Source organism: Tamandua tetradactyla, chromosome 10, assembly GCF_023851605.1.
Source record: "Tamandua tetradactyla isolate mTamTet1 chromosome 10, mTamTet1.pri, whole genome shotgun sequence".
Lineage (NCBI taxonomy): Eukaryota > Metazoa > Chordata > Mammalia > Pilosa > Myrmecophagidae > Tamandua > Tamandua tetradactyla.
The window spans coordinates 91705436-91722928 of NC_135336.1; the positions used below are offsets into that span (position 1 = coordinate 91705436).

General features: G+C 34.0%; 1 protein-coding gene across 6 annotated transcripts in view; it reads right to left on the bottom strand.

The window, feature by feature from the left end:
• Positions 1-17493, bottom strand: part of SCAF4 (SR-related CTD associated factor 4) — a 62582-nt gene that overhangs the window by 30873 nt on the left and 14216 nt on the right. For 5 of the 6 annotated variants that reach the window (XM_077118822.1, XM_077118821.1, XM_077118824.1 and 2 more), the window contains exons 2-9: positions 14043-14126; positions 11442-11486; positions 9794-9955; positions 8454-8589; positions 8037-8173; positions 7259-7432; positions 2793-2971; positions 2356-2464 (exon numbers count right to left, since the gene is read on the bottom strand). In XM_077118822.1, the coding sequence (XP_076974937.1) occupies positions 2356-2464; positions 2793-2971; positions 7259-7432; positions 8037-8173; positions 8454-8589; positions 9794-9955; positions 11442-11486; positions 14043-14126 (1026 nt within the window). The remainder of the gene's footprint in view (positions 1-2355; positions 2465-2792; positions 2972-7258; positions 7433-8036; positions 8174-8453; positions 8590-9793; positions 9956-11441; positions 11487-14042; positions 14127-17493) is intronic. The other variant, XM_077118825.1, reaches the window with a different exon arrangement.

A 17493-nucleotide genomic window follows, 5' to 3' on the forward strand; every position in this document is an offset into this window, starting at 1 on the left:
TACCATACCCTTTACTTCTCTGTCTTACTGACCACTAGTATTTCAATCTACTCAATTTAACTTTTCTTTCTCCCTATTATTTACTTTTTATCCATATTTTTTACTCATCTGTTCATACACTAAATAAAAGGAGCATTAGACACAAAGGTTTTCACAATCACACAGTCACACTGTAAAAGCTTTACAGGGCTACTGGAACACAGCTCTACAGTTTCAGGTACTTCCCTCTAGTCACTCCAATACACCATAAACTAAAAAGGTGTTGCGTAAGAATAACCTCCAGGATAATCTTTTATCTCTGTTTGAAATCTCTTAGCCACTGGCATTTCATTTTGTCTCATTTCTCTCTTCCCCCTTTTGGTCAAGAAGGTTTCCTCAATCCCTTGATGCCGAGTCCCAGCTCATCCCAGGATTTCTGTCCATGTTGCCAGGAAGGTTTACGCCCCTGGGAGTTATGCCCCACATAGAGTGGGAGGACGGCAGTGAGTTTGCTTGCTGTGTCAGCTTAGAGAGAGAGAGGTCACATCTGAGCAACAACAGCTTCTCTGGGGGTGACTCTTTGGCCTAATTTTAAATAGACTTAGCTTATCCTTTGCAGGATAAGTTTCACAGGGGTGAACACCAGGGCTTGGTGTATGGATTTGGTTGTCCCCACTGACTGCAAGAATATTAGGAATTCTCCAAATGGAAAGTTCAATATTTCCCCCTTTCTCCCCACTCTCCCAAGGGCACTTTGCAAATACTTCTTTATTCACTGTTCAAAATCACTGGGATTTTTCAGGGCATCACACTAAGCTGGAAAAGCCAACAAAATCTCATGCCCCAGTCAAAGTTATATGTATTTATGGCATCCAATCAAACTGACCATACAAGTTAAATTAGGAAATGTACTAGAGTCAAAACAGAACTTTTGCACCAAATAAACATTTCTCCCTTTAGTCTCACACAGAAATTGAAGTTTCAAAATATGGATGACCATCTAATTTCACACCCTGCAATACTGACATTTCTTTGTTCTTTCTCATGCAAAAACATTTTTAAATTTGTACATTTAATTATCATCATTGTACACACTAGGCTTTCCTAAATTATACCACCTTAGTCTTTATTGTCTTTCTGTCTGGTTTCATACATGCCCCAGCCCTTCTCTATCATTCTCATATTCAGCTTCATTTAGTGTACTTACATTATTGTGCTATAATCAGGTAGTATTGTGCTACCCATTTCTGAATTTTCACAATCAGTCCTGTTGCATAACCTGCATCCCTTCAGCACCAATTATCCAATCTCTACCCTATTTCTATCTCCTGATAACCTGTGTTCTTAAATTCAATTCTCCAAGTTCATTCATTAATGTTAGTTCTTATCAGTGAGACCATATAGTCTTTGTCCTTTTGTTTCTGGCTAATTTCACTCAGCATAATATCTATCCATATTGTTACAAGCTTCATGACTTTATTCTGCCTTACAGCTATCTAACATTCTATCGTATGTATAACCACAGCTTGTTTAGCCACTCATTCGTTGATAGACATTTGGGCTGTTTCCATCTCTCGGTAGCTGTGATTCTGGAAGATGATTATATAAAGATGTAGCTTTTTACACTGTGACTGTGTGATTGTGAAACTTTGTGTCTGATGCTCCGTTATCCAGGGTATGGACAGATGAGTAAAACAATATGGATAAAAAATAAATAATAGGGGGACAAAGGGTAAAAGAAAATTGGGTAGATGGAAATACTAGTGGTCAAGGAGAGGGAGAGGTAAGGTGTATGTATTTTTTTTTTCTGGAGTGATGCAAAAGTTCTAAAAAATGATTGTGGTGATGAATATTCAACTATGTGATGATCTGTGAGTCAATGATTTATACCATGTATGGAATGTACACGTGTGAGGACTTCTCAATAAAAACATATTTAAAAAAGAGTCTCATTCATCAACTAATCCTGTAGGGGCTACAAATAGCAATCTACTGTTTAGAAAACCCTCTAAAGCATCTGATGATACAACATTTGCAGAGAGAAAAGGTCCCTGCAAGGGAAAGAGTTGTATAACTAAACAGGCTACTGTCTGGAAACGAAACCATAACCTCTCTTTAAACTATTTTTAAATAAAATACCTATCATTAGAACAAAAACATGTAATTAATATTTAGCATCTTTGTTTTAATTACAGCAAAAAGCAACTCAAAGCTAACATGCACAACAGCTTTTACTGGAGTTGTAGTATAATCACAAAGCTAGATTAGATGACAGTGGTCTAGTTACAAACCATATGCTCTAATAAATAATATATATTTTTTCTAATAAATAATATTTTGAGTGAAGAAAACTCAGCTGCAAGAAAACTGCCTTACCTGATGGTGCATTGAATCCTGTTGTATTCCCATCATTCGAGGTTGAAACTGATCCATATTCTGATGCTGTGTGTAGGCTGGCTGCTGTACCCCATCTCCAGGAAAGCCACTAAAAGAGATGAGTAATCTTTGTACCATTTAAAAGCACATAAGATCCTCAGCTACATCTATACTACAGAAATAGAAAGAATGTTACTCAGGAATTAATGAATCAATTTTTGACTGAATCAGGTATTTCCCCATATATTCACTACTACCTCCAATTTCAATCTAACAGGATCTCCTCATTTGGGAGAAAACACAAAATATCACACCCATTTAACAAAATAATGACTATATGAAAACTGATTTTGTTCTGAACGTTACTTACATTTATGTTTTTCCAGATTTATCTATCTTATATCTGCCAAAGAATTTTTTTTTTTAAAGAAACTTACAACGGTGCCTGTGGAGGAGGAGGAGAAGCAGCAGGTGCGGTAGTAACAGGAGCAGCAGCAACAGGTGCAGGAGGTGCCGCGGCAGGAGCAGGTGTAGTAGCCGTAGCAACAGCATCTTCTTTCTTTGAATCTTCCACAGCTTCTGGTTCATCATCATAATCAAATCTATCAAGCAGCTTCTGGAATAGGCATGTCAATATTCCATTTCAAAATTTAGATTGTAACTCACTGCACATACACACATAATCTACCTACTAAAAATCCATATATTTTATCATTATCTATCATCAATAATTCAACATGTTGCCACATACAATGTCGCTTTTCCACCTGACCTTTAGAACCATAGTTCACAGAAATAAACGTTTATATGAATGAAATTTTAGAAAAGATAAAATTTTTTAGTCTGCTTTCCCTTTCCCAATTATAAGTGCAGCGTTTTAGACTATTTTCTGTATATTTACTTCAGTTAATTTAGCAGTATAAATATTTTACTAAGACATTCATTTTTTCTAACTAAAACCTTTTAGCACTTTGTGCACAATGAAAAAAGGCTTACATTTTATGTCACCTGTAAAATGTACACAGACTGTCTTATTTCATTACTACAAATGCGTGGAGAAAAAATGTGCATACCAAGAGTACACTAATGTGTACAAGTAAAATGCTCCAATATAATAAGAAAATGATATAGGATGGGGGCACAAAGAAGTCTCACCACCTATGCATGAGCTTCTTTCTTAAAATTTCAGAGCTCACCTCAGATTACCAGAGGTTTTCATTAAAAAAAAAAGAAAGAAATCACACTTCATAAGATCACCTGTCTAGAAGAGCAGCCATTTAAAAATAGTTACATTTATTCACAAAGCAAGGCAGAGAGCATAATCAACACATACTATGTTAGGTAAACTACATAAGATGCTTCATCATCACAAGGATCCTACAAGGTAGGTATAGTTTCTTTTTCCAAACAAGGAAACTAAAGCTCATGTGATTAAGAAACATAACCAAGATAGTACAGCCAGTAAATGGTAGTAGAATTAGGATACAGACACTGGTCTTTTATATTTCAAAGCCCCCTGACTCTGCTGTGCCCACTCTGCTCAAGGAATTCAATCTCAAATTCTTAAATGGGATTGTTCTGAGAGTAGTGCTGGAAAATTTTCGTTCTAATTTACTGAACTGATTTCAGAATAAAGAAGGGAAGCCCTCTCCTTGGAAAACACAGTATATATGACTGAACCAAGTGAAAATTGTGATTTGGGACAGAGCTAATTTGTGTTTCTTTCTGTAAATTTAGGTCAGGTGATTAACTCTTAAAATAGATGAGTATTTTCTGAAAATCCAATATGAACCTAGAACCTTTGCTGCTTTACACTCATTAGTTTATTTAACACTCAAGAAAACCATAAACAGTACGTACTATCAATCCTCTTTTATGCTGGTGACACTGAACATTTAAGTAATTCAACAGGACAGAGTCAGTAAGTGGTGGGAACCAAAATGAAATCTCAGGTCTAAAATTATACACACACACACAAAAAGCAAAATAAAAAAACTATAATCTTTGCATAAACACCAACAGCATGTTCTTTAAGACTTCAATATTTATACCTGTTGCTTTGAAAAAGACATGAAGCAATTAAAAATTTAAACCAGTTGCCCTTATGAAACTTACTTCTATAACAAAAAACAATATACTTATGATTAGTGCCCAAGAATCATCTCCAGAAAAATCTTTGCTGTTGTCAAATATGGTCTCTCTCTAAACCAAACTCTGACCTTTCCCCCTATATGGGACATAATTTCCAGGGGTATAAGCTTGGCCCTGGCATCGTGGATTAGCAGACCAAAAGGGGGAAAAGAAATAGAGTTTCAATGACTAAGAGATTTCGAATAAAGTCAAGAGGTCATCTGGAGGTTCCTCTTATGCAAGTTTCAGCCAGATACTGCAAATTGCCACAATATGGCAAACCCTAACCAACAGGAAAAACACGAGAGAAAATTCAATTCAAATTAAGAACAAGTCAAGGATGCCTACTAACACTGCTATTAGTCAACATTTTTTTTCTCTAAGTCCTAACTGTCATAGCAGTAAGAAAGGAAAAAGAAGCTGAAAGGAAAAGTCACATTTAGTAGGTACCAACAAAATTCAAGAGAACCAACAAGAATACTAAAAATTTAATATCATAATCATTCACAGGATAAAATAAAAATCAAGTTTTCCTCTATAGCTTTAATAACCGAATGAAAAGTGTTATGAAACATTAAACATTAAAAATGACTAAATACCTAAGAATAAATCAAACAAGATACCTATGTAAGGCTTATGTGAAGAAAATAAATCTGAATAAATGGAGAGTCTGTATAAAAAGAAGTTATCAATCTTAACAAATTAACCTGTAACTCTACAACTTTAGAAGAATTCTAAAATGTACACTAAAGCTCACTTTGAAAAATATACACACAAACTGCCAAAGAAAGTTTGAAATAGACTTAAGTGTGGGGTGGAGGTGGGGGTACGTACGGGTAGCATCTAAGAATGAAATTTAGTATATAAGCTACAAGCATTTAAATTGATATGATGCTGGAATAAACAGATTTATTAATAGAAAAGAACAGTATTCACAGACATAGAAACACATGGGAATTCAGTGCAGGATAAACATAGTTATGGAGAACCAGCTATTTCCAAAAAGATAAAGATTTAACTATCATGCACCATATTCTAAAAATATATTTATTTTAGAATAATAATTTAAAAATTATTATTCTAACAAACTACTACAAGAAAATATAGTTATTTTATAGTGCAGGTGGGGAACGTTTTTCTAAGTATAACACAAAACCAACTTTACTATTGGTTAGTAGTAACATACTGGTTAGTAGTAAAACTAGTATACCAATAGTTTTCAGCTACTCCACAGCCAAACTCCATAAATTTTAAGGTACTGAAAGGAGAAATATTTGCAGTTTTTAATTCCTAATATGAAAAAGTATTCCTATAAATTAATACTAGAATGTGCAGAGATAAAGGCATGCAAGTCATGGAAAGAAAATATAACAACTATAAAGAGGAAGCAACCTCACTGTTAGATACTACTTTTCAACCTATGAGATGGTCAGAAACTAAAAAACAAACAAGACAAAAAATGATCACATACACACTGGCACAGAGATAAACAGCACTTGATACTATTCATCATATACAATGAGGCAGCTCTGAGTGTACTAATTTGGAAGGATACCACAGCACACAGTCTTACTTGAAAACACAATTATTTAGGAAATACACAATACGATCCCATTTTAAACAAACAAAAACTATGCAAAGCTATGTAACCGAGAATTTATGTTCTTATGTGCACAGAAACAGGTTGGAAGGAATATACAACTCTGTTTAATGTAGAGTGGAATTGCTTCCCTTTTTCCTTTCTCTCTGCTGGTTTTCCTTAAAAACAGTTTTCCTTTTTGTACTCAAAACATTTCTTCAACCTTCTTTTAATTAGTAGTTCTTCATAAATCACTAAGATGATAATGAAAGTGAGTATGTAAGATTTACCACATAGATTATTCAGGACTAATGGCAATAATAGAGACATTATATCTTATAATTAGAAAAGTGGAATCAGAAATTTTAGAGATGAATGAAGCTAGAGATATTCAGTTGTGTACTTTTCAAATTCTTATATTTTTGGCAGTGAAACCGCAAAATAAAATGAAATTTTATACATACACAAACTAAATAAATAAACAAGACATAAAACACACAAAAATGGAGTTATCTGGGTTAAAATTTCCACAGGAAGCTCTGAGCTGTGCATAATCCTCACACTCATCCATCCTGGATGGCAGCCTTTTAAACACATCCAAGGAACCCTAAAGGCTGAAAAGAGCAGCTGGAAGAAACTGAATCAGCCCAACCCCTCATATGGGTATCTAAGGTTTTTTATCAGCAAAACACTGAAAATAACTTGAATTCTATCAATAGCGGAATGGCTAAACTGATGTGTTTATGTAATGGAATACTACTACTAAAAAGCATTCAGTAAAAATAGTCTAAATTTATTAGCCTTAACAACAAAAAAAGATGTGTATTAAGACCAAAATAAGCAGGTTAAAAAACAGTACATATTATCATCAATTAAAGAAAGGCATATATCCATTAAGAATTTAATTCTGAAAAGATACACAGCAAAATCTTCTAAGTACATTCAAGTTTAGGGGTTAATGTGAATTTTATTCTGTCTACTTTCCTTTGCTCCTTGAGATTTTCTTCGATGAGTATAAATTACATATATAACCAGAAGAAATAACGTTTCAATTCTGAAGGGAGGAGGGAGGAATCTTTCAAACCACAAAACAGTGAAATAAACAATACACAGAGAAATTACTGAAGGGATCATTTCCACAATTCAAAACTGAGTGATAGAAATGGTGGGGTGAATTATGTGAGGGAAGCATACCTTGTCAAATGCAGTTTTTTGTTCAGGTGGGGGGAAAGCAGCTTTTTGTTCAGGCTGTGTAGGAGCTGTCTTTAACTGAGCTGTGATAGCCTGAACCTGAGCCATCACAGCATTGTCAATGGCAGGAGACTGTGGTTTTGGAGGCTGTTGAAAAGTCTGAAGGATCTGCTGAAGCTTAAAGAATTGGAAAACTGATAAACCACACAACAAAGTATAGTCATAGTATCAAAAGTTAACTTATTAATAACAAAAAAAGTTAAAAGTGACTCAAAATAGCACAGGTACAGAGTAAACTGGAAAAAAAACCCACACCTTTTACTAATGGTTAAGACTGTTGTGAACGAATACATGTGGAGGATATAACATGCATCACTTTAAGGTTAAAAAATGCATGCCGACAACCCAAAGACATAAATCGGTGGTTAAAAAGATAAAATACACTGACTTGTGAACAAGACTAATGTAAGTTCATTAGAAAAATGGGAAAAATCCCTCCAATTCGAATCATTTTGAAATTAGAAATTTTAGAATTGCAGGCAACAATACCAGCCATCTAGCAGTTTGGAATTTCTTAAAAGGGTACTGCTACTTCTAAGTGTGTTGTTCCCTTGTTTTTTACCCACACATTCACCCTATGCATCTCCCTAGGGAAAGTTTTCCTAGTTAAGAGGTAGACATATTTTCTCCATTGAATGTGCCTATTAATTAAGAATGGAAAATATGAACTGACAATAGTATCTAACCCTGAAAATAATTTAACCCTTAGCAGATAGTTTACCTGTTGCCCTTGAGTTGTCTGAAACAGCTGGGCCACAGCAGCAAAAGCATCAGAGCTGGGCAGCTGCGGCACAGTTGGTATAGAGTTTGTCGTGACTTGGGGTTCAGAAGAAACTTTCATTGGAGGTGGAGGTGAACCTAAAAAAGAAAAGAACATTAAAGCATAACAAAACTTTAAACATTTTTCTTTTTGTAAATTTCATTAAGCATCTTCACTAAAATAAAATTCCATCCAGTTTAACATGTAGTCAAATATATGCATGCATGGTGGTCCAGGGGTTAATGTGTAACAAATAATGGAAGAGTATGTTTTTATTATAAAGTTTCCTCTTGTGGAAAAATTCACCAAATAAAGACTCTGGTATTTTCACATACATCAAAGTCAGACCTCTAAGCTCACAGATACACATAACCATACCTTCATTATTAGTAACACTTTCTGCTACTGGGGCAGTATTACTGGTTCCTGCTGCCATGTCCAAAAGAGGCTGAATAATTTCAATTTTGAACACTCCGTTTTTTTGCCAAAGGTTCAGCACACGAACTATTTTACTCTGTTACAAGTAAGAAAACATGAATATATAATAATTACTTTTATAAATAACTTATACTAGTTATAAAAACAAACGAGAGAGAAAGAGAGACAGGCAGAAAGAGAGAGAGAGGAAGATCCCTTAGGCCAATATTTTTACACTAAGTTGGTTTCCTACACAGAAAAAACACATCATCAGAATTACAACCTGGTTAAACTACTCTAATACTCTATACTTCAGTGGTACAATCTCGAATAAGAAACCAAGAGGGAATACGGACCTAAAGGAATTACTAAACAGAAATACATTTAAAAATTAGGTATTTCCATTTTATTTTATTTATGGTAGCAAATTCCATCACTGGCAAAAAGCAGTTATCGTAGAGAAGTAGAAAAAGTGAAGAAGAATCGAGGTTGTAACAGTTAAAACATTTAAGAAATTGGCCTGCAACACATATGTACAATTTTATGGACAAGTGAACAGGGAAAAAGAGGTCCAGAGAAGATCTGTTATTCATGGGTAAAAACTCTTTTTCTCCTAGTCAAGGAATTACCTTCTTTTATCTTATTCATTGTCCACACAAAGAGTGCTCCTCAGAGAATATTAACACAGAATCTACAACATTTAAAATCATATGCTGTTGTAAATGTTTTCACTCTTAAATATTCTGAATATATTTACCAGTGTGCTTTCCCCACCTATTAGAGTCAAATCACCATGTCTTTAATGTTTTTCTACCTTTTTATAGTGCATAGTAAAATCAGGTATGTATGTGATGAATTAAAAATTGCGGTCTGATTGTCAATGAATACCATTTATACACTAGCAATTCTATATGCTGGGAGAAGCCATCAATTGTTGGTCCTTTTCTTAAGGAATAAGCAATAAGCTAAGATGAGCAATGACTTTCTCTACCGCAGAAATTTATCACTTCAACTACACGTAAATCTTTCCAACAATGACTTCTTCAAAGTAAGATGGTACCCCTTCCTTCAGATTTCAAAAGTACAACATTCTTGAAGGACTTCACAAGAATATAAATACAAAATGACCCACCGTAGGAAATACTGGGCTTTCTTTAAAGCTCATAGATCACCACCACATGAAGATCTTATCTACTAAGGACCTCATGTATTTAATATACAGTTAAAGTAGATTTAAATTAATACAAATATAATTTTAAAACCAACAAGATACCAAGTTTCAATTTAAAAATTAACTATACCTTATCTTCCGAGGGGCAAAGATATAAATATTGGAATGTGGCAGTTATGTTTTTGGAGAATCTTGGCCCAAAGACATCTTTATCAGTACCAAACTGATGACGAGACTGTCGCACAATTGAGTCAATTACATATAATCCTGGAACCTTGTATTCTGGTTTACACTGCAAAGATAAAGATCTTGTAAAGAATCCGTACAAGAAAAGCAAAATCACAGTTTCATACTACTGATGCTAACATTTATGAAACTTTATTTATCAAATGATTGCTTCTCTTTTGAAACTGCTTTACTATTTTGACGCTGTAACTATTGATGTTGTCTAATTCCCCACAGGCTTAGAGAGAACTGTCACTGTCTTACAGACCCTCAATATTTACTCTTACCCCTTTACCTCCTTCCACATAATTGTTCAAAGTTAATATTTAAGTCACCTTCATAAAAGTCCCTTATTATGAGTCTCTTTCTCTCAACTCATCCTGCCCAAAAAGATAATTTATCAAAAAGCCAATTTTAACAACATAGTAATTTTAACTGTATTAAGATAAAGTAAAATTAAAAGGAGAGATCATTTTCGGTCTGTCAAATTGATCAAGCTAAAAAGAAGAGTAGAGAATACAAGCAGTTATATGCATTTCTGGTGATAGTATAAACCGATACAAACAACCCGTCATGGCAGGTGATTCAGCAATAAAAACAAAGCCTTATTTAAAAAGCTTTTATCCAACAATTCTACATCTAGGAATTTATCTCAAACTTTTTCCCATAAAGTTAGCCACCAAAGTGTTTTCTATAAAATCTAAATATCCAACAACCGGAAACTGAGTAAATCGGGTATAATACAATGGAATACTTTGCAAATGTTTCTCAAAAACTCAGTGGGAAAAACAGGTTACCAATCAGTACTTCCCAATTTTTCTTTTATAACTTTACATGTACATAAATCAAAGATAAGTAGCTCAAAAATGTAAATATTAGTAATTTGGAGGTGGTGGCATATAGGTAATTTTATTTTTTTTCCATTTTACTTATTTATACTTTGATTTGTTAACAAACCATTCTGAACACTCTTGATTGTTGGAGTTTTAACCTCTATCCCTAAGTCAATATTCAAAGGCCATAAATTAGAAACATTTCCACATTTATGTATGTCAAGTCTATATGGGATAGCTCCAGGTCAGGAGGACAAGACAAAGATGTATAGAGTCTCTGTTCTTGTGTGCCCACCGCAGGCATAAAACAGCAGAGAACTGTAGAAAGGAAAAACGGTTTAATTGTGATGCAGGTAAGGAAAAGTTGGGAAATCTTTATCAAGTAATAGCCAAAATATTATTCAGAGGTAAGTTAAATGTCAACAAGGTAGACAGGGGCACATTAGACTTAGAAAAAGGCCCTGCCCAATAAACAAGAAACAATGTTGAGAGGTCGAGTGCCTAGCTCACATTAAGTGCTCAATCAACTGAATTGGTATAAATAGAATGTTTTTTCTTTGTTTCTGTTTTTAAAAAGAGGACATCTGACGACTAAAGTAACCTCTAGTGACTCCTTTTTAGTAGACGGCTTTAAAAATAAGCATCCAAATTACAACTCACAAAGTAAATTACATATACCGATCTTAACGAAAATGAAGGATTAATGAAATGGATAATTACCTTTTTGATGAACTTTTCTACTATTTGAACAACATGTTTATATAGCTGGAAAGAAAAGAAAACTACCATTAGTCATTAGAGAAATACAAATAAAAACGAGATACTACTTCACACACACTAGGATGGATGTCTATCATGAAAAAAAAGTTAAATGTAGTTGTGGGTGTGGAGATATTGGAATGTTGGTGCAATGCTGGGAGGAATGTAAAACAGTGCAGCTGACAAGGAAAACAGCTGGTGGGTCCTCAAAATGTTAAACATAGAATTCCCATATGACCAGGCAATTCCACTCCTAGGTATATTTATTTCCCAAATAATTGAAAACAGGGACCCAACAGACATTTGCACACTAGTGGTCAACTAGCATTATTCATAACAGCCCAAAGGTGGACACAACTTAAATGTCCATCAGCAGATAAATGAACAAAATGCCATATATACATAAAATGGAATATTACTGAGCCATAAAAAAGTATGAGATTATGCTACATTCTACATGTGGATGAACTGTGAAAACATGCTAAATCAAATGAGCTAGACACAAAAGAACAAATACTGTGTGGTTCCACTTATTTGAAATATTTAGAATAAGCAAATTCATGGAGACAAAAAGTAGAATAAAGGTTACCAGGATCCAGGGAAAGGGGAAAAGAGAAGCTATTGCTTAAGGGTATGAAGTTTCTATTTGGAGTTATAAAGTTCTGGAGATAGTGGTGATGTTATACATTATTATGAATGTACATGATGTCATTAAATTACACACTTTTAAAAAAATGGTTAAAACGGCAAGTTTTAGAATATATATTTTGCCACAAAAAAACAGGAAAATTATTGTTCAGCTTCAATATTTCTACATTCCCTGTAACTATAAAATACTTAAAACCTTGGAATTTGCAAATTTTAAATTCTCAAGATAATACTGAATAGAACCATAAGAAATAATCCACACACAAACAATTAAAAAAAACTAAAAACAAATCAGAAAGGAAGTAAAACAGAAAACTTCTAAATTCCCCCAAACCATAGCCCCTTTTCTTAGATTTTAATCAATAAATCTTCAAAAAGCAGCATACTGTTATAGGAAACAAGGTACAAAAAGGACAAGAACAATGGATTCAGAACTAAAAACATGTAATTTCTAAAGTGAGTCACTTGCTGAAGTATTATCATGGGTAAGACATTTAACCTCACTGAGCCTTCATTTCTTTTATAAAAATGAGACTAACACAAACATCAGACACACTAAATCAATAGGCCAAGCCCTTGATCTTGAGGCTTGCTCTTGTGAAGCTTATGTATGTAGTAGAGAAGCTTAGCCTATCTACAGCTATGCCTACAGTTACTTTTGGAGGACCTCTTTTGCTGCTCGGATGTGGCCTCTCTCTAAACCCAACTCTGCAAGTGAAATCACTGCCCTCTTTTCTAATTGGGACATGACATCCAGGGGTGAAGGTCTCCCTGGCCATCTGGAGATGACTCCCAGGGATGAGCCTGGCCCTGGCACAGTGGGATCAACAATGCCATCCTGACCAAAAGGGGGAAAAGAAGTGTAACAATTAAGGTATCAGTGGTTGAAAGAGTTTAAATATAGTTAAGATGCTCCTCTGGAGGTCACTCTTATACAAGCTTCAGTTAGATACTGCTACCTATCACAACTTGCCAAATCCCAACCAAAACCATTCCAGCCAATCCTAAAGAGCACCTAGGGCATTATGTACTATTTTACAAAAAAAAAAGAAAGAAAAAAGGAAAAGATTCTACAAAGGTTCCATGCACCAGAATAACATTCCAGAAACCCATGATCTCCAGAAGGGTCCCTGGACCAGTTACGTTCTGAAATGCAGAGGGGCCAGTCTCTCCAGAACATCAACTAGATTCATCTCCACCCTTTATTATTAACAGCCCCTTCCAACATGAAAAAGTTAGAATGGACATAGCCCGAATACCCCTAAAGAGTGGGAGAAAGATCAAAGATGATGGTGGAGTTATACAGAGAAGGTAGGGTTTAACAAACGAGTATGGTTGTGGAACCATTATACTGATGTTTCTTTTAAGTCTCCAATATCTTAGAACAGCTAGAAGCAAAAACCTACAATGGTGGAATTGTAACCCACACCCAACTCTGCAAACTGTTCTACAACTAACTGTTGCGATGTGCTTTGAAATTTGCTTTTTGTATGTTATTTTTCACAAAAAAGAAAAAAATATTTCTTCTAACCTCCAGTGTTTTGGAGCACCTAGAAGGAAAAACCTGAAATAGTGGAATGGTAACCCATAATAAACTCTGAAATCTTGTCTGTATCTACTTGTTGAAGTATTTTTTGAAATTCACTGCTTTTTCTTTCTTTTCCTAATGTTAAAAAAAACACAAAAAACAAAACCCAGCTGGCTAATTACAAGAATTAAATGGAATTAAGAAAAACTACTTTGAAATAAATGTTATAATGCAAAGGCACAGTTACACTTGTCTTCAGCAAAAAACGGTTAGTGTTTTTGATTCAGTCCAGAACTAATCATAAGATTAATGTTCACACTTAGAAACATTTTCAAATGTGTTCAAAAACACATTTCTTAAATTGAATATATTTATTTTACTCTTACCTTAATAGCTTTAATAGCAGCTTTAGTAATGAGAATCATCTTGGCTCGAGAGATGGGAGGTTTCATATCCATAAGTGAAAAGAGCTTAAGATGAAACAAAACAAAATATTAAAAGAAAATGCCAAAAAAAGAAAAAATCCAAGCATTGTTGTGAAAGGTTCCTCTCAATAATGATGCCCTTTCAAATAAAGTCTTACAAAATTAAAGGGTCAATAAAGAGAGTTGCAACCTTTTAACTAAGATAATAAATTTTTGGAACTAAGAATTTAACAATTTGGCTAGTACACAAAAACTAAAAGTTCTTCTACATACCTGTATTACCACTCAGAAAATACAATGGGAAAAAGAAAATATGAAAAAGAAAACAAAACATGAATCAAGAGGTAAAAACACGAAGAAATTTGCAAATCCATAATGGGAAAAATTCTAACAGGAACTGAAAAATTATTAGAATGAAAAGAAACACACCATACTCCTGGATTGAATGTGCCAATAGGGTGCTGCTTTGTCATTATTTAACGTAATTTCAATCCAAATCTGGGGTTATGGAGGAGAACTTCAAATGACTCTAAGGTTCATGTGGCTATTTACATGATTAAGCGTGTAATTACAAATGTTATTATAAAGCTTTATTAGAAATTTTATTTAGTCAAAAATGAGAGTCCATTATAAAAAGTTATTCAACAAATCTCACAACATTAGTAAACCCAACAATCAGGTGCTCCTAAGGGACCTGACCACACATTTCCTCCTTTCCCCCCAAATTTAAATTCAATCAAGACATGAGGGTCCATCTCAGAGAGTTTAAAGATAGAATTCTAACATCCGAAAGCACACATCTAGTTTCTTAAATTATTTTTTGTTTTATTTAATCATACGTATACACTAACCTGAGATTTCTAAAAATGTTTTGAAATAACTTTATATGGACATTTCCATTTCGCACCCTCTAAGATACAGAACTTTACTAGACCACTATTAAAAGGCGAACCTGGAAAACAAAAGTCTCTTTTCCCAGAGAAAACAGACCTACCTGGTAGCATACCCTAAAAATTCAGAGAATTTTCAGAGTTTTTCCAATCTATTGACATGTGACTATACATACCAGGAACAGTAATTTTAGAAATGATAATTTCTTCGAAATTATGTACACTAACAAGAAGCAATTTTAAATATTTCAGTTAAAACAAACTAAAAAATATTAACACTGCATAATTCATGGATATATGGCATACATTTATAAAGGGTATATTTTGACAACTTATAAATTATAAAACAACTATTATGAGTTGTTCACTATTATTTTTCTTTCTCTCTTAAACAGAGAAAGGGGACATAAAAAAGTTAATACATGGACCTTAAGAATGAGCCATACTAAGAACTACTAAAAACTTGGAAAATATTTTAATGACGCCTAAGCCAGAGCTAATATTCTATCTAATGCCCCCAAATAGCTCTTGACCACTTCTTGACAGCAAGCAACTTGCCATACAAAAACACAGGCAATGGAGGTGAAATGCTCCACAGTCTAAATGATCATAATTTATTAAAAAATTAAAGTACTGACCACGTCATATACCAGTATAACAACTGTACAAGCAAAAGATCAGTATGAAAATCTTCAAGAGTCATAATCCACGTGACTTCTTTTTTTTTTTTGCATGGGCAGGCACTGGGAATTGAACCGGGTCTGCAGCAGAGCAGGTGAGAACTCTGCCTGATGAGCCAGCATGGCCTGCCCAATCCAAGTGACTTCTGAATGGTATTATATTCCATGAAGAAAAGACAACTTGGGAAGAGGTAAGGGAACCAACATTTGAGAGCCTACTATATATCAGGCAGCAATCAATTAGGTGGGTCATTATTTTATTTAATTTAATCATATTAATTAAGATAGATTTTGTTACATCTGTATTTAGATAATTCAAAAGGGTTACATCCTGTTTTGGTAATAGATGGTGGTGATGGCAGCATAACATGGTAAACATATTAACAGCACTAAATTATATTGTAGAACATGGTAAAAAACGGAAAATTTTAGGTTGTATACATTGTATACATTAGAATAAAAAAATCAAAGAATATGAACAAAAACCATAGGACTGTACAACACAGTGCAACACATTGTAAACTATGGATTATATTTAATAGTACAATTACAATAATATTCTTTCATCAATTTTAACGAAGGTACTACTGATGCAAAGGGCTATGAGGGAAAACTGTGTGTGAGGTACGGTAAACGGGAATTCTAATTTCTGCATGCTTTTCCTGTAAATCGAAAATTTCTCTTAAAAAAAACAAACTTCAATGAATGGTACTAATATATTACTTTCTTTTCAAAACAAATTTTTCAAATGGTCTCTCAACCTTTTTTACAAGACAGAAAAGTCCCTTGATACTAGCTTACTGCCTTCTTAGATATACAGAGACTCAGAAATTACACTGAAAGTGATAAACTTTTACTGGTAACCATGTACTGTGACACTACCCATTTGGGTTGAAATATCGTCAGCCTTTATGGTGAGGCAGATGTTGTAACTCCATTTTACAGATGAGGGCACTGTAGCACAGATGTTCAAGAAAATTTGCCCAAAGTCATAAAGTTAACAGGTGGTAGATTCAATCTGTGACCTACAATTTCATAAAGCCTGAGTTCTTGCCAATAAGAACTTTAACAGTAAAGAAATTATTTGATTAATACATCAGCAAAGAGGCTAACAGTAAAGATGATAAAATAGACTAGTCATAGTTAGTGAAAAAATATATATGCATGTGAATCCAAACTAGAAGTTAATTAATAATTAACATATATAATTGTTTTAGTGACCCAATGATGGGGGGGCGGCAGAATGGGATAATGATTTTTCAGTAACGAAAATTAAAAAAAAAAAAAAAAAAAAAAAAAAAGGCAGCAGAGATGAAGTGATATTCCAAGTCAAGCACCATACTGGAGGCAATGTAAGTTGCTACAATATATAATGTCAATTTTTTTTGATGTTTAAACAGCTCTACAATTTAATAATGAAGATGCTGACTTGGACAGCATAAGTTAGATGTTCAAAATGATGAACTATACATCAAAGCAACCAAATTTCAATTTCATAGACCTAAGGCCAATAAATTACTTAGATTTTATAAACCTCAACTTTATCTTTGGGCATCAAGGAGAGCTTTAAAAGGCCAGCATGTTGTACAGTAAAATTTTACTTTCTGAATACTGACTCAACCAATATTTCTAGGGAAGATCAGGGAAGGCATGGCCCTTCAGATAGTTTTGAGTTTGATTCCCCATCTTTAAAATAAATATGGTACTAACTTCTTTGTGAAACTGTTGTGAGAATTAAATAGGCTACACCAATAATATTTAAAACTGTCAGTGATTAATAAACATTGGTTTATTTCTCTCTCCTTTGTTTCTACCCCCCCAACACATACATCATCCCTTTTG